General features: G+C 46.8%; 1 protein-coding gene across 2 annotated transcripts in view; it reads left to right on the top strand.

Moving 5' to 3' along the window:
* The first annotated feature begins 22 nt into the window (after nt 1-22).
* The window catches only part of TTYH3 (tweety family member 3), a 72,518-nt gene continuing 47,816 nt past the window's right edge, over nt 23-24,724 (top strand). For both annotated transcript variants that reach the window (XM_044433178.1, XM_044433175.1), the window contains exon 1: nt 23-148. In XM_044433178.1, coding sequence (XP_044289113.1) covers nt 23-148 — 126 coding nt within the window. The remainder of the gene's footprint in view (nt 149-24,724) is intronic.

Below are 24,724 nucleotides of genomic sequence, written 5' to 3'. Positions count from 1 at the left end.
TCTCCCCGCGCTCGGGCCGGGCATGGCGGCGGGCGTGAGCTACGCGCCCCCCTGGTGGGTGAGCCTGCTGCACCGCCTGCCCCACTTCAGCCTGCGCTGGGAGGCCGTGGCCGACGACTTCCGCCCCGAGGACGCCGAGTACCAGCAGGTGAGCGCCGGCTGCCGGTCCCCCCCGCCCGCCCCCTCCAACCCGGCGCCCCCGGTCCCCTGCGCGCCCCCGCCTCCCCGGCGCGCGCTTGCCCCAATGTTTCCGGCCCCCCGGGCCCCGCCACCCCCTTCCCCCTCCGCGCCCCCCGGCCCTTGGAGGGGACTTCTTGCGTCGCCCTGCTCGCTTCCCCTTTCCCTGGGCCTCTCCCCCTCCCCGCCGCACCCCCCCCGTTTCCCCCTCCCAGGCTCCCTCCCCACTCCCATCCCACCCCATCCCGACCACCACGGGGATCGCCGTGCCTGCTTCCCTCCCCCGCCCCCCTTTCCTGCACGGGGCTCCCTCGAAGGGGAGCCCTGCAGCGCTCGGCTTGCGTGTATCCTTGTGCAACCCCATCCCCCCCCCCCCCCGCCCACCGGTGCCCGCGCGCCCCCCCCCCGCGAGAGATCCCGGCCGTTTGGGGTCGTGCTTTTTAACATTTCAGGTTGGTCTTCCTCAGCCCTTGGCGAATGCGCTCCCTCTCTCCTCCTGGACACGTTTCCGCGCAAATGCAGCCTCGCTCCCCACTCGCTGCCTCTGCCCACCTCTCGCCTCTGCCCACACCTCGCTCCCCCTCCCCACGCCGTGGCTAACGTTTCCCCTGCGCAGGCCCCTTAAGAAGGTTTGAATGAGAAGGAGAAATGCAGAGGGGCTGAACGGAACCCACAGCCACCCCCTCCTCGCTACCCCTCCTCGCTACCCAGATCAGTAGCTGAGGGGGTGTCAGAAAAGGGAGTGGGGGGGCAGGCCCTGTCTGGTCCCTTGTAATTTGGACATGGACACACACAATGCACAGACTTGCTTTCTGGGTGACGGGGGCAGGATGACCATCACCTTTTGAACCTTGTTCTCCTATTCTACAGCTCTTCACACTGAGAAGATGTTTCCTCGTGTATCTGTTAATGTGTTCTTATTCATCTTATCCATTTGCTATTCTCTGCATGTTTCAGCCCTCGCTTCAGATTTTCCATCCCACTTCCTCCCCCAGGTCTGCCTAAATATATTTAGCAAAAGCAAACCTGCCCAGATCGGCCTTCCCCGATGTGGCGCTCTCCAAATGTCTTGCACTTCAGTTCCCATCAGCCTGAGACAGCAGGGCCAAAGGTTAGGAAAGCTGGGAGCCGGTCCAAAACATCAGGGGGCATCAGGTTGGAGAAGGCTGCCCTGCATCGCATTTGAAATTGCAGATAGTTACCTATTGTATTCATATCCTGTGGTTTTTCCTGTAAGGCAGCTTACATAATCCACCCCCCAGTCTCCATTTTCTCTTTGCAACAACCCTGCGAAGTAGGTTAGGCAGAGAGCCAGCGACCGGTCCCAAGTTTCCCAGGGAGCTTCCTGGCCGAGTGGGGAGTGGAACCCAGAACTGCCTCGTCCCGGTCGGACACTAACGCCTTGGCCACACCAGCTCTGTTGTGGCGCTGCCTGTTTGACTGGTCCCCGGCCCACCTCAGATGCGGCAGACGCGCAGGGTCAGGACTGGACTGTTCTCCTTGGTGTGTTTGTGTCCTGATTGCAGAGACGTGTCCTTGTGACTGGGCTTTCCCAAGGCAGTGTAAATAGTCCCCGCCCCAGGATGGGAGCTGAACATAAAAATGGACCTTGTGATGCTCAGAAATGGTCCTTTGATGTATCACCTACATTTCCCCCTCATTCCTTCTCATTTCCCCCACTCATTTATTAGATTTCTGTTCTACCATTTTTCTTCCTTTAAGTAACTCAAAGTGACTTACTCCATTCTTCTCTTCCTGCTTTCAGTCTTCTCTGCCCAACAACAGCCCTGTGAGGTAGGCTGGGCTGAGAGTCAGTGATTGGCCCCAAGTCGGCTGAGTGGGGCGTAGAACCCAGGACTCCGAGTCCCAGCCCTGTGCTTTTAACCACTACCCCACACTGGCAAAGCTTTGGACTCCCAGTTCTCCAACTTCCCTTTCTCTCAGGAGTTGCTCTGCACCCATCCCTTCTTGCACCCCATTCGAATGAAAAATAGTTATTATCCAAATTAATAGGAGGGGGACTTGAATGGAGGGACGTGGGCGGAATTCTGCGCTTCCCCACGAAAGTCTCTGTTGAAAGTGCCGGCGTGGCTGCTTTCACTTCCTGTTGAGAGGGGCTGCAGCAGACGGCAACTTTGCAATCTGCCCCCCCCCCGCCTGAAAGCAGATTTGGGGCTCCTTTTCATCACCTTTCCCCCCTATCTTTGCATGCTTGGCTGGCGGAAGAGAAACTGATGCGTCAGGAGCAGGGTAGGAAGCTGGAGAGGAGCCTGCTGTTCCGGTGCCTCTTTCTTTTATTCAGTCCCTGCAGAATGTTAGGCTGGAGTGGCCCTTGTCCTCGAATGCTAGAGATTTGGGAACCGCAGTGGTAGTTTTCCTCCTTGGCCATGGATTTTGCCCTGCCTGCCCCCCGCCATGTGGTTTTGCTCTGGGCCGGCCTTTCACAGGAACTGTGCGAAAGCTGCTGTGGGGGTTCCATATCCAGACTTGGGGCCAGTCACAGGTGCCAAGCCCAACCTACCTCGCAGGGTTGTTGTGGGGGTAAGATTGTGAGGAGGAGGAGGAGGAGGAGAATGATCTAAGTGGCTCTGAGCTCTTTGTAAGAAAACAGGCAGGATATCCATCGATCAATCCCCTGATTAGTTGGCCTTGGACTGAAAGTTGTGTAGTCACCCTGAGAGATAGCTACCCGTATCTTGCTATCATTAAGCCAGACGGCATAGCCCCTCTTTGATGCTGAATTTACAGGAGACCGATTGATCGATTCATTTACACCCCTCCTTCCCCCCCCCCTTTCCAAGGGGTTTTTCTGGTGCTCAACCTGGAATCTCAGCTCTTGCTTTCACTGGCCCCCGAGTGGCACCTGGCCACATACGGTGCAGAGGGACCCAGGCCCAGAAGTTGCCCTGTCCCCACGCCTCTTCCTTGAGTCTTCATACCCAGAGGCATGGCTTGAAAGCCCACCGTTTACAAACCTGAGCTGAAAATGACGTGCGCTTCCGCTCGCCGCCTCCTGCCTGTGCTTTATGACCAGCCCCGGAGGAGCTTCTCGTTTGCCAGTCTCTGCCCAGGCAAGCGCCCGGGAGAGGGGCTTTTCCGCAGTGGCCCCGTGCCCCCGGAATGGGTTGCCATCAGTGCCCCACCAAGGCCTCACCGCAGGCTTTTCCAGAGCCCCCGAAGCCTGGCTTGTTTACTCTGAGCTTTGCCTGATTGTGTTCTGCAGGATTGTTTTGGCCTGTAGCTGCAACATAGTGCAGGATTTGAGTACTGCCTGGTTGTTTGTTGTTTTTGTGAATTGTTGTTGCTGTTTTGGTTTCTTTCTAGTATATTGGATTCATTGTTGTAAGTCACCTTTGGAAGGCTCTTGCCCTGAAAGGCAACTTGGAAATGTTTTAAATATAAAATAAATTAAAGAGCACCCTTTTTTCTCAGACCAAGCCTATTTCCTATTTGTGCTTTGTAGCTTTGTAGAAATAAAGGCCCATGGGGTAAAATTCTCCTACATTAAAGATCCCAGTTCTGTGTTTTAACCGCGTCGTCACACAAAAAGCTCTTGCTTTTTCGGGGAATATATTCGATAACCTCTAACCACTGGCCTTGCTTCTCCTTTGAATCCTCTCTTTCTAGGCTGTTCCCCATTTTGTAAATATGATCTTTACTGCAGGCTCTTTAAGTGTAGGAATCTTTGAAGGAGCTGCATGTTAAGAAGCCATCAACTTAGGAAGATTAAAGACGTCCTATAAGTCAAGTACAGAATAAGTTGCAATGTCTTTTCAGTACTGCTGCACGAAGGGACATCTTAGGCAGGACTTGTTTCTGCTCATTCTCTTATTAGTACCCTGTATCCTTGACCCCGGACTGGTGAAGTAACCGACTTGACAGCATCCTAGGAGTCGGGTAGGGAGATGTAAGAAGGAGAAAGGAGGGAGAGAAAATGCTTGTGGTGCTGTGCCTGAGTCGTGACAAACATTGGTAACTTTTCTGTGCGAAATTTTCCCAGCAGTTACAAAGATTTCAGCTACTGAAACGGCCTCTGGAGAGATCCAAGTGCACTGAATGAAAGCTGTACCTGCCTCTAGTTCTGTAGGAAACCCACTTCCTGAATGCCATTAGGTGGCATGTTCCGCTTTGGAAGTAGCTCTTTTTGTTCTGGCTCCATCTCCTGACGTGCTCTGTCGCCCAGACAATAGAAGGCGGCCTTCAAAAATGCCAGTTGACTAAATAACTGTAAATAAAAGAGATAGTTAATCTGTGATTGGAACAAATGCAGAAGAGTTTAAAGTATATTAAGGGCTTATTCAGTTATGCATGGACTTAGAGTCTGACCTCTTTAAGAAAGATGGTTTGTGCAGCCTTTTGAAATAGGGACATTTATTACGGTGCTTTTTCCTTCTAGAATTTAAAAGTGGGCTACCACTTTGTGGGAGTGTTTCGCTTTTGCCCAGTAAATGAGCCGGTGTGTCTCCTGGAAGGTACGGTATGTGAAGAAGACATGGCTCTTCCCTGTTCCGAAATATGTCCTGTAAGATTTTCAGTTTCCTCCTTGTTGTGATAGGCAGGGCAGGAGGTGGAAAGGAGTTAAGGAAGAGCTTATTTAATGATTTCGTTCTTGAATGAGCTTGGGAGTAGTTTGTCCTTGTAAGAGTTACTACTAGCTAGGTAATACTTGACATCTATTCCGGTATATCTGATATGGTGTCCTGGCAAAGAACAGATGGTGGCTGCCCCTGAACTTACTCGTATCATGTGGAATTCCATATTGTATTTGTTCTCCTGCTTTGAAATAAGAATCTTCCCTGTGTTTTGAGAGAGTCCTGGGACATTTTCCTGCATGTTTGCATGTACACACTGAACTATAGTTCTTTCTGTGTCACGAGACTACACCATTTTCTGTTCTCCTACCTCTAGGAAGACCACATACAGATTATGTTTGCCTGGAGGCACTGACGTTACTGTTTGGGAAGGATCTAGGCCTTCTGTTATCGATACCCAGCATGATCCTTATTGCAAACATGATATTAGAAGCAAACGAGTTTGTGTCTCTTGGCTGACCTCTCCTATTGTGATAAGAAGTCCTCGTTCCATTTTCCGCTTGGACCAAGGGACGAGAAGGCCTTGGTGTGTTGACATCAGGACTTGATTCTTTGCCTTGTTTATACAATTCTCCTTCGCATGCCGAACATCTTGGAACTTGCTCTGTAGCTTTCTTTACCCCCAGTTTGAATATGCGAGAAAGCCAGGCTCTGTGTGGGAACTGATAGCCATGTTTTATCGTCCAAGCATGAGCTGCAGCATGTGAAATTCCTTTGGCTTTTGCTGCTCTGGACTCCAGAATCTCCCCGGCATTTCTCCTAATATACAGGAGGGAGAAATTGGGAGAGAATTTTGAGGCACAGGGAGCAGCACTGAATCCTTCCCATGTTTCCAGGTGTGTGGCTGGCCCTTCTCTTCACCTGCCTAACCCCTTGTAAGAGGAGTGGCCTTTAGTTTCAGTCTTGGGGGAACCCTTGCTCAAAAGTAGACTTCTAAGCACTGCCTGCTTACTGCCCCAGGGCGTGTTTGCAGCCGGGCTAGCTAAAAAGGGCCTCTTGCCAGGGGGGCTCAAGCCCCCCTGTTTCCCTATCTCAGCCTCCTTTCCCATTCATTAGGAGGCACTGTGGGATCCCAGCATTTATCTTCATATGCAAAATCCTGCGCCTTCTCCTCCTCTCTCGGCTTCATCTGTGGCTCATGCTGCAAGTCTTCTTACTGAACTGTGAATCTTAAACCAAACACTAGGGATAAAGAGCAGTGCAGAGCAAGTATTTCTGGCAACAGTGTCGCTACTGCTCTCCACAGCTTTGTTGCTTACCAGCAAACCGATATAACCTGTGAAACATGGCCATGCTTGCAGAGTGAAATTGGCACCTCATTCAGGACACCCGTCCCTGCATGATGGGGAGCGATCTTTGATGACAGATGCAGAGGAAATAGAATACAAGTCCCCTCTCTCCTGTCGTCCTTCCCGGCTTCGTCCAGGTGGATTGGACCTGCCTGATTTCCTGAGATCGCCACCGCTTGGACGCTTCCAACAGTGACGGTCACTTTATTTGCCAGCAGCTCCTGTCCAAGAAATTAAAACAAAAACAGCGTAGCAGTTGCTAATGGAATATTTTCGGAGTGAGTGCTGTTTGACACCAATTTTTCTAGTAGCAGTAAAAGCTGGATTCTTGGCAGGCGGTGTTTACATATTTCATTATAATTGTGTTTTTATCTTCGGCAGAGTGTCCAGATATATGGTGTCTTATAAATCTATAAAGCTAATTAGGGACTGTGCGTTTACCGCTTGCAGTCTTGTCAGCGCAATTTAGTCTTTGTGTAAACAGTTCCTTGTTTCTGAAGATTAGAGAATATCTCTGCACCCGAGCTTTGAGAGGGACGGTCCACGTACAGCTATCAAACTCCGTTCCGTATGCGGCTACATTCGGCATAGCTTGCGAACCAGCCTAATTCACAACAAACGCCCAGGATCATAGCGGCTCATTGGATTTATCTTCTCTTACATTTACATGAGCTGGAAAGAATTTGCTGGAATAGGAATACCGGCACACACAAAAACGTGAGCGCATTTCTCATGTTGGCTGCCAAACCGTGGCCAGCATCTCCTTGCTATTCTGGTTCTTAGCTGTGGGCATCATTTTATTTCTTTTTCTTTAGCAGCCACCTGCTTCTCTGCTCTGTTGTTAGACATCTGGATACAGACTAAAGAAAGGTGGGATTTCTGGCTGTGTAATGTACTGTACTGTGTCTATAATGATCAAAAAGCTTTACTCACTTGTAGGCAAATAAGCAGCTTGGTTCCTGAGTTACACACACGATTGCTCTTAGCTCATCGCTTCCACTCTTGCGTGGGGCATTGAGGTCATAGCCTACAAGTCTGGACAGCCTTTTCAGGACCCTTGACAGTTCCTGGTAATTTTTGGTTTTGTTTTGTTGTTTGGACACCGCAGGGTGAGGCGAAGCTCAGCCTCAGAGGTGGCACATGGTTTGGGAGCAGGGTTCAACCTTGCAAAATGATTTAGGGTACCTCTGTATTTCTTAACCACAGTCCCTGCAATTAGGGGAATACCTTTAGGGAGGTACTCCAGTCTAGAACATATGGTTATAAGAGGGTTTGGATGCTGCCACTTCTCAAAATATAGAACTACTTGAAAGTTTAAACTAGTGACTTGTTTAAAACGAGTAATAAACATCTATCTTGGCCTTCGATCATGTTATAATTGCTTTTAGGCTGAGTGTATTAAATTTCAGAACACCAACCATCGCAGTAAGTTGCCTTAACTCTGGGAAACGCACCACAGAACACCCCCAGATCTTTGACTTTTAGGTCTTCCCAAATGCCTTCGCATCTTGCTTTTAATCATGAGAACTACCAAACATATTTTAAAATGCCAAGATTGTCTTATTTCTGACAGTTGCCTGATTTTTGTGTTTTGCAGACAGATTTTTTGCTCAGAGGAATGCGAATGTTGCCAAACAAGATTCCATCCTCTTTCTTCCACCTCTTCACTCCTCCCAACTCCATTATTAGATTCCCACTTTGTTGGTGTTTCCTACTCACTGTGCATTTTTACCCTCCTGTCTCAAACTTTCCAGCAAGAATGGACTTTCGGCCTCTGCCACAAATGAATGTGCTGGTACCTGATAAGAATTATTTCCTTTTTTTTGGAACTGTGACAGCAACAAGGCAGTCAGGAATGTATTCCTCCAAACCTATACATTCCCCCACCATAAATAAATAAATAGATAGATAGATAGATAGATAGATAGATAGGTCCAGGTTTGTATCTTTACACATCTTTTGTGAACATCTGGCACACAGACATCAAGATGGAAAAGTTCACGTGGAAGAGAGGGCAAGCAAATTCACTTGCTTAGGAGTACCTGTGAATCTCAATGCTGTAATTCTCCGGAGAGCTGCTTGCTATTGGAAACCGGAGAGTGCAGCTCAGGCTGAGCTGGTTGGAAACCAGTAGATCTGAAATCAGTAGATTTAGAAACCAGGGACTGCAGGTGGCGCAGTGGTTTAAACCGCTGTGCTGCCGGGCTGGTAGATCGAAAGGTCGCCGGTTCGAATCTGCCCAACGGGCTGAGTTCCCATTGCTCCGTCCCAGCTCCTGCCAACCTTGCAGTTCGAAAGCATGCAAATGCAAGTAGATGAAAAGGCGCCACTTCGGTGGGCAGGAAACAGCGTTCCGCACACCTCGGTGTTTAGTCATGCCGGCCACCCGACCACGGAGACCGTCTGCGGACAAGCGCTGGCTCCCTCGGCCAGGAAACGGAGAGGAGCACCGCCCCCGAGAGTCAGGCACGACTGGCCTTTAATTTAAAACCTTTACCTTTATTTAAAGCGGGAAGGAAACAACTTACCCTGGAGTAGCACAGGCCCCTTGTATGAACTTTCCAGCCCTTTGGGCCCATGTGTTTAATCTCGAAATAATATTTGCAGCAACTCTGGCAAGCATCCGGATCATTTTTCCCTTCTTGGAGATGGAGGGAAAGGGGCCGGGAAGCTGCAAGGAGGTCTGCCTTAGGCCTCCCAGTGTTGCTAGTGGAGGCACAAGCTGGACTGGGAAACGGGAACTGGGTGTCAGAGCCCAGTCGCAAATATGACCATAGTGGCCAGCGCTTATGAATACCTTCTGGTATTCTGTTAACAGCAGCTTATGTATTTATTTATTTAAAGTATTTATATGCCATCCTGTCGCGAAAGCCTCAGGACGGCTCACATAGATAAAATACAATAAAATATAAATAAAATCATCGACCCACACTGGCTGCAATAAAAACATATAGATCATGATAGTAAAACGTATTAAAATATTGCTAAAATAAAAAGGTCTTAACCTGGTGCCGAAAAACGTACATGTGTGGAGCAAAAGAGGCGGTGTGAACCTGGTACCCAAAATCATGCACAGCCTCCTGGGAAAATGAAATGGAAAGTAAGAGTTGCAAAGATACGTGTTCTCTTGATCTGTGGAATTGTCTTTTGGAGGAAGACTCTGCAGTGAACCAGCTAGAGATCTTTGGCTATGAGGCCGTGTAGCAATGAAATAAACAAATAATACCAACTGGTAACCTTATCTTACAGGAAGTGGAATTTTTTCAGGCACCTGTTTTTCCCGTTCTTCCACATTTAACAGTGGAACGTGTTCTGCTGAAGGTTAAAAATAGCTTTCCAGCAATCAGGATGATTGGTAACATCCACTTAATGTTCTTATCCTCCGTGGCTGGTGGGTGGGAGGAACTGAGGAAACTTTTTCATCATCATCTTGCTTATTGATGAGCTCCGTAGATTCTGGTTGTTCGCACAGGGCAAGCGGTACGTGATCACACCATTGCCTGGTTTGTGTGGACCTGTGTGCGGTGATGCCCACCTCCCAGAGGTCAGTGATCGCTACCTTTAATCCGTTAGACCAGGTGCTGCAGTTCATACAGAGCATCATGTCCGAGGCAGAGCTCCCCGATGGCTTTTTTTAGCCAAGAGCATCACCTAACATCAGTCTCCAGGTTGCTATTATAAAAATGGCTGTACATTTCCTTCCTTTTGTTTATTTTATTTATTTTTTAAAACATTTTTATGCCGCCCCATTCGCCGAAGCCTCGGGGTGGCTCACAATAATATAAATTAAAAATATAACTATTAAAATACCACAATACAGTATAAAATAAGCCGCCCTGGCCAGATAAAACCAATAATGTTAACAAGAGCATCACCTAATGAGGAACATGGGTGTTCAGCTTAAGGCTGGGGACAACTCAAAGTAACAGTTTGATGTCACATTCTCGAAAATGGGGAGTTTGTGCATTTCATTGTCTTACCCTGACTAGGAGTAACTTGAAACCAACCTAGAGCTGAATTTTATCTTATTTTACTGTTGTTGTTATGAACCGTCCCAAGATGTTTATTTAAATAAATAAAATGGATAAACCCATTTAGACCTGGCACCTCTTCTAACATTCCACATTCAGACTGTGGGTAACGCAACCCATGGGGCTTTTAATACCAATCCAGTACCCCCCTTGTGTGTTCCATCCAGCCAGATGAGTTCCTGAGAACTAGAAACTTGCTTAGAGTTCATTCTAGCCAAAATGAAATCCAAGGAAGCAGGGACTTTGGAATGAAAAAAAATAACTAAATCCTGGACTCAACAGGGAGTGTCAGGAGCGGCTTGTTCAGTGGTTGAATGATTGCTGTCCACCTGGAACAGCATCTTCAATCATCAGTACGTGGATTGAGCAGCAAGAGTTCCAGATTGAGGCAAGAGGTCTGAAGTGGTCGCACTGATGTTGAGGGGGGGAAATTGCAATCATGAAAGTGGGAGAGGGTTGAAGCGTGAACCAGAGCTTTGCTAAATGGGCAGAACTTTTCGCCAAGCTGTAGGAGGAGGAAGAACATGAGCTGGCGAAGCTGAGAGCCCGCGGAAGGAGGAATGAAAGGCAGAGTTAGCACATCTTGCTTGATCAGCAGCAGGTATGGGGCTGACCGAAGCAGAGAATGGACGAGGTGAATGGAAAGGACAGAAAGAAGCATTCCTGGCTGCAAGACAGACAGGCAGTTCGAAGCAGCCATGCTAAGATAAGATGTTCTGGCTGGAGAAGCGATGGCATCATAGCTGTCACTGGGCTGGCTTTGGGGAATGTCTTCTGCTTGGGATCGCCTCCCCACAGCTGCCCAGAAAGATGGCTGCATTCCCACAGACTGTGGGGTTTCCCTCACTCCAGTGTGTGGGAAGTGCAGTTTTGGCTACGTGAGCATCAGAAATCAATGCATTGATAAAATGTTTTTTTTTTCCTTCACATACTTCTCTGAAAGTTTAGAGTGGGTTTCCCTTGCAAAAGAGAGCCACATAAAATCCAAGCTACACTTTAATGGCAGGCCAGATTTCAAGGCCTTATTCCACACATCTGCAAGAAGGCATCTCCTAGAGGAGGGAATCGGCGGTTGTGGTTCAGCGGCTGAGGAAATTCTGCTTGCTGTGTAGAGTTAAGGGTGGACAGTTCTAGAAGCTCTTGAGGATCTTGGAAGGATGTGCAGAATTACTGGTTCTTCATCATTTACCTCCATAATGTAAAGGCACATAAGCACAGCCTCTCTGTGCCTGTTTGGTGAGAACTGCCCTGCATTTCCCATGTAAAGAACCGCCACGCACATCTCATCCAGTTCTGAGAAGCAGGAAAAGAAGTTAAGGTGTCGATTTGCAGTGATAGTTGGTGGGGAGCGGAACAAATGACTCTGAAGCAATCCCCACGGAGGGCAATGCAGTTTACTCCCATCGCAGCCCTAATGTTTGATATTAATCCCTGTAGCGATGCACGGGCCGCTCTCCCATCTGTGTTACCAGTCCATTGCCTGCCACCTGTAAGCAAGACCTTTGGCCTGGTTTGCTCACCTGTGGTCGCACCAACTTAACGCCTTATGTTTGAAGCTTTCAAGGCGTGTGCCTTTTCCGCTCCAGATGGGGTCTCAAGAAGAACTTTCGGTCTCCTTCCAGTAACTCCGCCAGGGTGCGTGTGTGCGAGCGCATGCCAGAAAGTGTTAGCCATGGTTGAATTGTGCTTGTTTGCAGAGGTAGCAGTGGGATCGCTGCTGTTCTTTTTGTGTCTATCAGTCCCCCTTCGTCTCGGGAAGGGCTGAGAAAGCTGGTGGAATTTGTGAGATGCAAGCTCTGCTCTAGCGGAAATCTGTTTTCAATTTTTGTCTGGTCTTGAGAGACTCCAGCTGAACTATAATTGAGTGGAGTGGCGGAGTGGAGCCTGGTATTGAATGCGAAAGGACGGAGCAAGCGTTTGGGCTGCTTGCATACAAAGCCAGTTTTACGGTGGCTTCTGAAGGCCTTTGTTTTCCGCTGCCTGATTCGCAGAGGCATCTCCCTCCCAGCTTTGGTCCAGCTGCGCTGCACTGGAGAGACAGAACCGATATGACACGCCAGGTTGGCATGTTGGGTGGAGAATGGCCCAGCTTGTTTCGGAAGCCTTTTAGCATTCCTTGGCACAAAGAACTGCGAAAGAGAGCGCAGCCGTGAAGCGGAGGTCAGTACAGCATTCTGTGATTCAGCAGACACCCGACAGGATCCATTTATTATGTCACCCAGTGAGGACGGCAGAAATGCATAATTCTGTTGCTATAGCAGGGCTTCATAATACTCAAATGTTACATGACAAAAGACCCTTGATGAGGCAGAGGGCATGACTTAAAGGGCTTGCCGTTTCTCTGGGTTCATGCCTGGCTGGCCAGAGGTTCATAAAGGGTTTGTGCTATTTCTTGAGTTGTGAACGGAAATAATGGAATAAGGGATGGTACATCTGGGGACGCAGTATTTACTTGCCTAAAGCAATTTAGAGTCTGTCTTCCCTCCATCAAATCTCAGGGTAGGCTTACATTCAAGAAGCCTTTAACAATAAAAATCAGGTTGTCTCCTATAAAGTGACGGGCTTTATAGAAACCCTGTGTTGAAATGGTTCAAACCGTTGTAGACGGAAGAGAATGTAAACATATCTTGCTTGTATTAGCAGCAAACCTAACATGATGTTGAAGCAGAAGGTATTTTATTTCGTCAGGTTCACTGTGTGTTCCCCCAGAAGACTGCCTTGATACTGCCCCATTGCACCGGTGTGCCTCTGTATTGTGAAAATGTGTGTCCGGTGTGCCTGGAGCATTCTGCTGGGTTTAAAGAACAGATCTTGACACTTGTTTTGGGATGATTGTTTTTATTCCCCCATTCCTGGAGCCATTGAGGGGCAAAGCGGCAAATGCAAGAAACACTTGTTTGATAGGACGGGGAGGTGCCGATTTGTAAGGCCTCTGGTATTTTCTAGGAAAGTTACCAATCTGAATCAACAGAATACAACAGACGTTTCAATTAGCTGTTCAATTTCCACCAACACCTTGCATAGTGGAAGCAAAATTTAGAAGCAGAAGAATCGAAATGGTTTCCCTTGCATTATCTAGTAATAAAAGGAGAAAGAAGAAAAGATGCAGGACTTGGAAAAAGATCATAACTTCTTTGGAACTGTTGGAAAGTCCCAGCATTTATTCCCAAGATGGTTTTAGACTTTCAGCTTTCACGGGGACGTTTAACCGGAACGTAGGAAACTTTCTTAACTCCATTAGTCAGAGTAGCGCATGGTTTAGTGGTAGGAACATGGGCCAAAAGGAAGCCATTGCAAAGCCTTGGAGTCCTAAACTTCCACAGCCAGAAGGAAAAATAAACATGAAAGATAGATACTTTTATTCTTTCACTTTCTTACAAAGGTCTGAAAATATTTTCCAATAAGCCTCATCCAATATCAGTCTCTGAGCATCGTATGCCGCGACAGTTGTTCAAACTCTCAGTGCGTTGCTACATCTTTCTCTTTCTGCGACGTACCTGATCCACAGAGGTCATTATGCACTCTTTCCTTTTGTTTGTAAACATTCGGATTAGCAAATACAAGAAATAGGTACTCCCTTTCCTTCCAACTTGGCAGCTTTTAGACCTCCCAACCTCAATACACAACCACCAGATTGTGTATTGCTTGTCCCACAAAATTATCCTCTTTCTCTTAAAATTGAAAGTGCATGTCAAGTTGCACAGTTTAGCAAGTTAATCATGGGGAGAGGCAATAACTCAGTGGAAAAGTCCCTATTTTGCTCACAGAAAATTGGAGAGTTTCTCTTCCGTTGCTTCAGTTAAAGAATCGCAAGGTCATGGCTAGAACCAACCAGGGGTTTTTTGACTTTGGATTGCTGCTGTCTATGGTGCCTTCCAGAAGTGTTGGACTGCAACTCCCATAATTCCCAGCAAGCATAGCTGAGGGTCTGATTCTGTCCAGTGGCCTGGTTTTGCTGAAATATAACATCATATGTTCTTAAGAATCCTAGCTCTCTTTCTGATTTGTGCTTGTTATAGTCCCACTACAATATTTATATCTGTTTAAAATAACCAGGTTGCATAATCCCTTTGACCCGAGTCCAGTTAGAAGGCAGCGATTGGTACTTAAAGATTTCCTCTGGACATCTGTGAAGCAAAAGAACTTGGATTTCAGCCCACTGGAGTGCTGTTCCTGAGCATCCTGAAGGTTTCCCAGGCTGTTTGTTAAACAGATCGTTCATCAGATCCAAAAATAAGTTTGTTTCAGTGCAAATAATACTGATGAATCACTTGATGATGAAATTCTATTAACACATTGAGTGAAAAGTACATAGAAGAAACATGTTACTGGCTGAACACTTGATAAGAACAGCTGTGGCGAAAACTTTAGTTCTTTTGCATGAAGTTGGGGTAGATGCCCATCTGAATGTTATGCCTTCCTCCCTCTCAGTTTTTATGGTGTTTAAGGGGAAAAAATCAAAATGAACCCAGATTTTAAGTGTTGCATTCTGCAGGCAACTGTTGGGTGAAGAAAGGAGGTACTGTAAGCTATTTAGGAATGAGAATTTGACCTCTCAATTCAGGAACATTATTTCTTATATTTTTATTCTACCTTTCAGGCTACAGGCCTCCAATATAGTACACTAAGAACAGTAAAACTAGTCTATAAAACGTTAGCAGCTCAGCTAAAGCTGTGTCTTCAGCAGGGAGACAATATTCAACTGGGTTGTGGAAGATGGTGGTCTTGAAAAGAGCTTTAAAATGCCCCCAAAGCAAGGTGTGAGTAGCGAGATAGTCATGGGCTAAGTCAAGGATTTTAAGTTAGTAGAATACATTTTTTCTGTCCATCTTTGAGTTACATTGTACATTTGTATGAACTAACAGCAATCAGAAAATACACAAATATCAAGTAACCACATACTCTCTAATGCATCCTGACCCTCTGTCCTTTTTTGGATTCTCCTGGAGAAAATCAATAGCAGTTTTAAAAAATATATCAAGAAGCTATTTCTTTGTGCAATATTATGGCGGACTTGTGGTGTCTTGAAGAGTTACTGGTTTAAATTAGGAGCTTGGCTAGCCGTTGAAAGCTCATCATTCGGTTCTCGGCTCCTGTCCTTAACTTCAGGCCATGTTCGGTCCTGAGCAAAGAAAGAAAGGGCCGCTCTGTTTGTGTCCCGAGAACTTGATGGACTCGGCCGATGTGTGATCAAAATCGTTTGAAGACAGTGCACTGAATGTCTTTGGATTCCTGATCTTTGTTATATGGAAACTTGCCGATGTAGAAAGTGTGCAGCCCTGAACTTCTCCATTGCGTGACTGGAAGGCCCCGAGATGAATGGAAAGCAGCTTGCCAGATTCTGGTTTGTCTTTTGCAGTTGGACTGAATTTTTTGGAAATGCGGGCTCTTTTTCAGTTAGCTAAACTGAAATGAAACAAGATGGCGTTTCAGAGCCTTAATAAATTCACATGGAATATGAAGCCAAGAGTCTGTACAGTATGCATATTCTCCCCCTGTTTTTGTTTAATGGGCTTCTATCGTACGGTACCTTGTATGAAAATTTTCCACCGAGGGGCTTGTACTTCAGAAACGGTTCATGTTCACGTGCTCCCAACTCCGGCTCAGAGGGAGAAGCCTCACGACAACTTATTCTGTAAACAGAAGATAGAGTGGGACATGATCTCTTGCAGAGATGTTTCAAAAAGCCTTTTAGAGAACTGGCTTGTGCTTTCATTATCTTACAATAGCCCATTAAATGCCAAGGAAAATGTACTTCTGTTGACCTTCAGATGTTGCCGTGAAAGGCAAATGGTGCTTTTTCTTGCTTGGCGGCGTGTCATCCGGCTTGATTATTCACATTAGCACTACCTGACGATGTCTCAGATACGGGCTCAGAAAAAGAGGCAGTTCTATGGTCCTCCAAGGGACCTCCAGCTGCATTCCAGATGCTCTGGTGGCTGAAATATCGGCAAGAGACGCCTTGCATGGATCTTGGTCTGATCCCGCATGGAAAAGCTGCAAGGTGGGAGTCAGCCCACTGCAGGCTGAGATGGAAAGCTAGCTGGGTCTCCCCTCGTTTGTGCCACGTGCGTGTGATTGAGTTTCATTTTATTAAATGGGGAAAACGGCTTTTAAAAGCTCGAGCAATCAAGCCTGTCATTGGATTATCCTACCAGGGGCATCTTGAAACTGCACCTACAAGCTGAGCTTGTTTCCCGATGACAGCCAGGCAATTAATTGTTCAGCTGCTTGATCCTCCTTAATGTTTTTTGTAGGGAAGGGAAACTGGGAGCTGCGGGAACTGCATTGGTGACCAAGGGCGTAGCTGCATGTAAACGAAACACTTGCAAGAGGAAATTTCTCTTCAGAAGTGCTATAGTCGGAATCTGCATTCTTTAAGAAGAACCTTAGCATGCATTTATTGTTATGTTTCTGATCTATTCTGAGAGAGTTATTCTGTAGGAGACCTGAGTGAGAAGTAAGGGAACTTATGCCAAATGTGCTTTTCCTTTTAATGCAAAATGCACTGTTGCATTTTGGAGAAATCGGTGGATGATGCAGCTGGAAGCAAAACCTCCATTCTTGCTTGTTTTACCTAAAGCATGAATTCCAGCAGTCTCTTTCCAGAGAAATGGATTGTAAAAGTGTGTGAGGAGAATGAACTTTGATCAAGGAGTGAATAAAATTTAACTGCCTGGGTTCACGGGTTTTTCCAAACATAGTTTTTCTATGTATACTAGGGCAGGGTGTAAAAGAGGTTGGAAATATCTGGAGAAAGGGAGAATTATTCCATCAGTAAAAACTGAAGCATGAATCTTCTACCTTTCATTTATTGTGTTTCCATCTCAAGCCATGTAGGACTTTATGAATGGAATAGGAAGTTTTAATGTCTAGGAAGAAAAGAAGCTAGTAAATTAAATTACATAATGAAATAGAACCCTGTTTCCCAGCCTGGTGGCTTTCAGAGGCATTTGGACCACCCCTCCCAGAATTCCCATCCAGCAGGGCCATGGACTGGGAATTCTGGGCATTGCAGTCCAAACGTCTCTGGAAGGCACAAGTTTGGGGAAGGCTGAAATAGAGCATTGTTGCTTGGTTTTTGCTTTTGTGTTAAAGACATAAATTAATGACTCAAGATATTAAATAAAAGCTGCAGCTGTTGCAGTCCATACTTCTTCCTTCTTGGAGTCTTTGTGAAGTTGGATCCAGTGCACACCATTTTAAACCACTTTATATAAATAGAGAAGATACTAAGCTGATTTTGTGGTTGTAACTGAACTGGCTCCATTTTAGAAACTGATGAATCCATGCTCAGGTAGAGAAGGCCTCAGGCTAACTTTCCACACTCACTGTGATTACTTTTCTGTATGTACACAAACAATGCAAGCAGTAATTAAACTGCCTTTTTCCTACAGGGAAGTCAGAGGAGCACCATCATAATATCGCTGTTAAATAACGCTTATGGTGTCACTGACAGAGATATTTCCAAGTTCTCATTTGGCAGCAGTTTTACTCTCTTTATCTGGGTGTCTTGCTCAAATTGATTAAATGTAGAAGCTTGTTTCCAACCTTTCACCTCTTGTGAAGAAAGATGAGCTTTTATAAAGAAGATGCACGATCCACTCACTGTCTCCACCTTTCCTGTTGCTTTATCAGTGAAACTGTTTTCCTGCACTCTCTGGAGACATAATAGTCCTGATAAATAAGCCCAATCTCAATGTTTTCTTTCAGGCTATGCAAAAAAGATTGCCAGAAAGAAGTTTTATTGTTTATGCCATCGGGGTCTTATTTATTGGGTGAGGCAGCACACAGCAGCGCTTAAGTATATTTTAAGCAGAAAGGGTGAAGGAAAGTAGGTCAGGTAATGGAGCCAGCCGGCCACTGCTCTTAATTGCTGTAGCACCTGCAGGCATGCGAACTAACCCAGCCTTTGACATGCACCTGTTCGACAGAGGAATGCACAGAAAAAGCCTACCGGTCAGGTCCGCACATACCTGCATAAGCCACTCAGCAAAGGATAAAATAGCTGCTTAAGAGAGGCTTTATATGCATCAGCAACCAACAGCAAGATTGAAGGCATGGCTGTAGTGGAAAGAGGTATGTCCTGGCTCCAGAAGTTAGGCTGGTGGTTCCCAGAAACGGGTCCCCCTTTGTGGTGGCCCCGGGATGCAGGATGTGAGAGCATTTGCCATGACTTGTCAACCTCACCAAAGACAAAGGATTTCACAAACACAAGTATTTCTCAAAGAAGAAGGGTAGAACCTAGTGTGTGGGGGGGGGGGTTGGGTTCCACCTAATGACTTTGCAGCCTACAAATCCCATCAGGCTTAGCACAGTCACTAAGAGGGCCGCAAGTTACCTTTGGCCTAAGATGCTGACCTGAAAAACTGTCTTCGAGTTATCCCTTTTGCATCTCTGAGCTGCCTTTCAACCATGCTAGTCTTCCGTTGGACACATGCAAATAAACATTTGCATTAGAACCCATTAGAAATAATTCTGAAATTCTGGCAGATGATCACAATTTAAATGTAAGAAGTGGCATTTCTTGAGCTGGAGCAGAGCGGAGAGCGACGTCGCTGCAGGGTAAGGCTCTGAAAATGTCGTGCACTTCTCTTAAGGACCGCTGACACATTATCAGAGGAAACGCAGCTCTGTCAAAACAGCGGATAATCTTGCACCTGCATCATCCTGCTAATTATTCTGGTGGTGCCAGCATGAAGTATTTTGAAAGACATGAGTCGCATTCCTAAAAATACCCCCAGGTTGGAGGCAGGGCTGCAGATACTGCCGGTCCCTTGGAAAGTGCTTTTTGTCGGCGGCTTGTGGTGAAGCAAGTCCAAAGCACAGCCAGACCCGTGACCCTTTCTTTGCTTTGCCAAAGGAATTAGAAAATTACTCATAATAAATGGCATACATTTACAAATCAAGGATTTCCACTCTTAATCTCCTTTCTTGCATAGGAACAGAACCTTTTTCTGTTTCTGCAGAGTCCCAAAGCTGGTCCATAGGGGTTGGGCAATGGAAGAAACTTCCACATTCCGGCATTGAGGAATTTCGCTCCTTGTTCGCAGGGTCATTTAAGATACTCGATGTTTTCGTCTTCATTTAGTCTTCCCTTTGGGCTGTCTTTTCTTACTGCGCCTTGACTCGGATTCCCCAGTTTTTGTCTTGCTTCCCGCAAATTCAGCGTAAATAAACGAACTGGGACAAGAGGGAGTGAGACGTGCAGGAGAGACGCAGGCAGCACGGGCAGCCCTTGGCTTGGCCAGCCGCAAACCGCCCCTCTGGCATGCAACCTGCTCCTCGGGGTGGTGTGTTGCCTCGCCGTGGGATTTCTAACTGCGTTGTTCTGATCGCGGGATGCTCCAGAATTTCGTGAGGGTTCCGGCCATCGCTTGGGAAGCCTTTAAGCCCCGAAATTCACAGCTGTAAGAATGATGGCGGAAGGGCTCCTCCTTGCGCTCAGATACTTGTCCTCGTCTGGAACAGGTGGCAATGCAAAGGGGTGATTGTTGGAAGCTTTTAATGAAACCCTGCTCCATGTGCCACCTTGTAATTATGCCAAGGTCCTGCTGAAATGCAGTGTCCTTTTCTCGCCCCTCTCCCCGTGTGTGCACGTGCGCTCTCCCTGGAATTCCCCGTCAGTTTAGAGCGCAGCTGAAGATGGAGTAGCAACTGCCGGATACCAGTAATAGTCTCTTCTCGATCATCCGGCACAGCTGAAAGATGTTTTGCTGTTGGATAGCCACACAACGCTGCAAGAAGTACAGGCATGACGTGTAATCCTGCAACACCTGCTTGCTCCAGCGTTTCCGTCAACTTGTTTTCTCTCTGTTGAGGAAAAGGCTGGTTTGTGCAACTGCTGGGAATTCAGGCACTCACCTCTGCTCAGGCCTAGCTCTAAAGCCTAGGGTTGGGCTAGACTTTAGGCTAGGCCCAGCTCTAAAGTCTAAATCTCTAAGGTGCCCTGGGTCTCGGCTTTATTAAGCAACCTACTCTGGCCATCCCCCAAGGCCACCATAAGCTGGCCTTTGCAGAAGCGCAAAAATCCAGCCATTTCTGCCCCAGGAGTCACGATTTGACTGCAGCCTTGCAACATGGGATCTGTGTTTATTTCGTTCGCTATATGTCTCCCCTCTGCAATATTTACATCATTACTTCCATCAGTTTCAGTTTGGCATCCACGGTGCATCCCTCTGGGCGTGAAGGAGCTCTGAGCAATTAGCATTACATTAATAAGTATTAGTTCACACCTGTATTTGAAAAGCAACAATGCACACACCAAAAATGCAGCGATATCAAAACTTCACTGAATAATTGCACCTAGCCCATTTCATCACATGGCCTCTGGGGCCAAATGGCTCGGCCTGTATTGAGCCAGAAAAATAGATGACGTTCACTGACTCCTGCAAGTTTTTCATCACATTATTCCTTGCTTCTCACAGCTGCTAATATGCGGTAATCTTATTCATCAGCTTATTTTTCCAGATTTCCCTTCTCCAGGGGCCACGGGTGGGAATGAGAGGTGATTGCAAGGAACTGACCCTCTGTAGCCTCTGGACTCCCCGGCCTTTTATTTCTTTTGCAGTGTCGGGTTGCCATGCAGGTGCGACCGGCTTGTGGCTTGTCCATCGGAAGCATCGCGCTGGGGAAGTGGGGAAAAAGAGGCCATCTTGTTGGGAATGAAAGAGGTCAGGGAGACCCAGGCTCTTTAGGCAGACCCTGGGAAGTGGCCCCAGACAGAGTGGAGGAAGCGGAGAGGTTTATCTCTGGTGGTGATGCAGGTAGACCCCCCAAGCCATCGTTTCACTTCCCCACAACACCTTGGAGGGATGGCATCATGGGAAATGGATCTGCTCCGACTGGTAGCAAGAGAAGAGCCACTCCTTCCTTGCTTCCCGCTCAAGGACGCCGGTTCAGGCTCCGAGGAAGAGCCAGTGCGGTGGACCTTCTTTTCCCATCGAATATCTGTGTTGACCTCCTTCGCTTGCTCATCTGTTTTTCTCTTCAAGCTTGGGAGCATCTTGAAAAGGGGAAAGAGCAGCCGGGCTGTCGTCATACCTGTGCAGGTACTTTTGTGTGTGGAGGTCGTGTGTCTCCTCAGCCAGGATCCCCGACCACTGAGGGAGAGAGGTCATGTGCTGTGCATGGGAAAGCGCATGGGTACCTGCCCATGCTCCTTGTGTGGAGGAGGGATGGAGGGCCGAGTGCATTCCAGCAGCCGACCTCTTGCCCCATTAGGTTTCCATGTAGCTGCGCAGCTGTGAAATTCATCAGCCGGTGGCAAGTCCGGGAAGAGGGAATAAATCTCATCTGCTTTGCCTTCTCCGAGTGAAGCATCCACGTATTTTCTTAATCCACTTTTTGTGGAGAAAGGGAGCTTGGAGCGTGTGTCTTGCCTTGAGTGCTGACTTCATCCGAGTGGCTTGTGAACTCAAATAGACGACTGATCTCACAGGGATGCCAAGCAGGTTTCACACTACATCAAACGAGTGCTTTTGATCTCGAGTCCACAGATCTTGTTCCGGTCAGTTCTTTGTGAAGGGCTGTGATTGGACTCTCTCTGCTTTTGGAAGCCGTAGCTTTCCCTTGTTTGAACATTTAGCCCTGTTAGGACAATCGGCCTCATGTAAATTGATCCAACAACTGTCTAACACACTGGATACCAGTTTCAAGGTCTTGCTTTGCAAACAATCAAAACTTGCATCATCTCTCGGTTTGCTGAGGTACGCAGAAGAGCCCAGAGCTTGTGCTCCCACCAGCCTGCCATTAAACCCAAGTTTAATGGGTTTAATTCTTTCCCAGATTGTGGTTCACCATACCATTATCATGACACCTGTGCTGGGTAAACTGTGGTGAGTGCAGACAGGTGTTTGTTCTCCTGCCGGAATCAGAGGTTGTGATTTGAACTTGGTTTCTGATACTGATTTGGAAGGAAACTATGGTTTTCACTTGCGGCAATTGCTGATCAGGAAATGACGCCCAGAACTGGAGTGTGCGGTGGTCCAAAGGTGGAAGTTTATCTACAGCAACCCCCATGTAGGTTGTGGTGAACGTGGCTGCCGTTGATTGCTGGAATGCCACAGCATGATAAGCCGGAAGCCATTTTCTGATCTGGGCAGGACTTAGCAACTCTTAAGCAAAGAAAGTGCCGGATCATCTCCTGCTTGAGTGGTCTGAAGGCACATCAGGCATCCGACATGTTGAAGCTAAGCAACTCTGGGGCCAGCTTGAGCCTGGAGGGGAGACCATCTGGACAGCACATGGAGCCACCTTGAGTTCCCAGTGTGGCCAAGGTGGGATATAAATATAATAAATAGACAAACAAGCAAATCATATTGCATATTTTCTTGCTACACTGCAGTCCAGGAGGGCAACATAAGGAATAGATCTGTCTTGCTTGGCACATGGTGCAAATCAGTGCAACACCATTCGGCAAACATTTGTCCCCAGAACATGCTGAAGATCGGGATTGGTTTGTTGTAGGGCTGGTTGATTCCTATAAGAGGGAGGAATAGTTTCCTGTTTAGTCCTTTCTAACAGTTAAGTGGCGACTGTTGAGCACAGCTGTGCAATAAAGAACTTGGACAGCCATCTGAGTGGGGTGGGGTGACGTGGTGTCCTGCAACAGCGGGGGGGGGGGGGGGTGGCCCCAATGGCCTTCATGGCCCCTTCCAACTCTCCTATTACATGATTCTGCAAATAAAGGTACACGGGTGTCGATGTGTGGAATGAACACCGTGTGGTTCTCTGGAAGTGATTAATACATATCTACAGAATCGCTTTCCGGTGCAGTGGACTGGCACGGGGGTTTTGGACAGCTGTTCGTGCTCAGACATGCGTCAGTTAGAGCCATCTCATAAGCTTAATGAAGTAACCGTCAGTTAGCTGGATCAGGCCTGCTTCTGGAATCGTCTCTTTTGTCAAGTTATTTTTGTTATAATTGGAATGTGCATCTGAGTGGAACTTTTGGCTACGCGCAAAGCCTGTTTTTGTTCTCCCCAATATTTGGCAGCTTTCAGCATGTTCAGGGAAAATCTGTTTTGCAAGCGTAGCTGCTTCAGTCATTTAGGCATCTTGATTATTATTAGGATCAAAGTAGTTGGACTTTCTTCTTCATTGGCATGACATGAAAGTTTGGGACCTGAAAACCTTATTTTCAAGAAGACTGGTGGGATTTTAAACCTCTTGATAGAATTCTGTAGATTGTACAAAACCTCCCCCATCCAAGCTGCAATTTTTAACCCTGGATTTGAAGCCATTCTGGCAGTATTCCGTTTGATCAATCCCAGAATTTTCTTTACATGAAAATACCCCTTTGCATTTTGATTACAGAAAGACAAGTTTCATATTGTTGGCTTTCGAAACCATGTCTGTGGCTGTAGAAAGAGAGGACATTCAAACTCTCTCATGCTTAAATGCAGCCAGAAGTCCTAATTCTTTCTAGAAAGGCTCCGCATGAGGCCTTTTGCTGCAGGGAGCTCCCTCTGGCAGGCCCTGCAGTACCAAAGAAAGTGGTTAATGAGGCTGTAAGCTTTCTCCATGATTCAAAAATATAGACCCCAGCTGTGACGGCGGTAGGTCTTGGCAGTTCTTTTAATCTGTCTCCTGCCTGCTGGAGAACAGTGACCTGGTCTGCACGGCCCCTGCGTCTTAAAGAAACCACAGTGGTTTGTTTCGGTGCCAACGCAGGCTTGATGGATCTGGACACTGGGCAGCTTGGCTTGTTGGAGGGTTAAATAGCCCTCAGTAACCCGACAAGCAGCCGTGCCTTCTGGGTGACCTGTGAGACCCCACCTGTGAGACCCCACCTGGGTGGCAAATATTCACATCACACTTAGCAACTGCCATGGATTAAACAATCCATCAAATAGACTGGTCCCAGCGTTGGTCCCTTGATCTTTGATTGATTGATTGATTGATTGATTGATTGATATCAGTCTGAAAAATGCCTTCCTGTTTAGAATCAAGTTCTGTATTTATATTCAAAAAGTACTGACTTTTGAAATGCACCGTTTTCTGAATGTCTGTCATCTTTATAATACTAAGCTTCGGGTACAGGGAAGCTTTACTGATAGAAAGCGCTGATTGCAAGTACAGCCTTGCTCTGGTGTAAAGAAAGAACGATAATATTCAGTGTTTGTGGTGGGAAGGAACGTTAAAAAAGCAGGTGGGTAAAAATTAAGCTTTCAGAAACGATTCTCACTGTACTTTTAATGCCTCAACACACAAATCCCAGCGTAAAAATCCTGCCTACTCCATCCGGTGGGACACATACCCATTTGTTTGTTTGTTTGTTTAGAGTATTTGTATGTCGTCCTTCCTCATAGCCTCAGGACGGCTTACATAAATAAGAAAAATAAAATAAAACAAATACAAATACATAATGCAAATAATACAAATACACAATACAAATAATACAAATACATAATACAAATAATACAAATCCATTATACAAATAATACAAATACAATAAAATAAAATAAAATAAAACATAATACAATTACATTAGGCTCATGACAGCAAGTGACATATTTAAGGTAAGTGACAGAAAGATTGGCACCCGCTGATTTCAGGCAGCGCATCGGAAGGAGCGTGGCACATGATCGCATCAGAGACGTGATCAAAATCACCCGCTTTAAATGTGATGCAT

The sequence above is a fragment of the Varanus komodoensis genome, unplaced genomic scaffold, assembly GCF_004798865.1.
Source record: "Varanus komodoensis strain SLA01 unplaced genomic scaffold, ASM479886v1 scaffold26, whole genome shotgun sequence".
NCBI classification, from domain to species: Eukaryota; Metazoa; Chordata; class Lepidosauria; order Squamata; family Varanidae; genus Varanus; species Varanus komodoensis.
The sequence above is the reverse complement of the archived record's forward strand: the minus strand, read 5'-3'. Positions and strand labels throughout refer to the sequence as shown.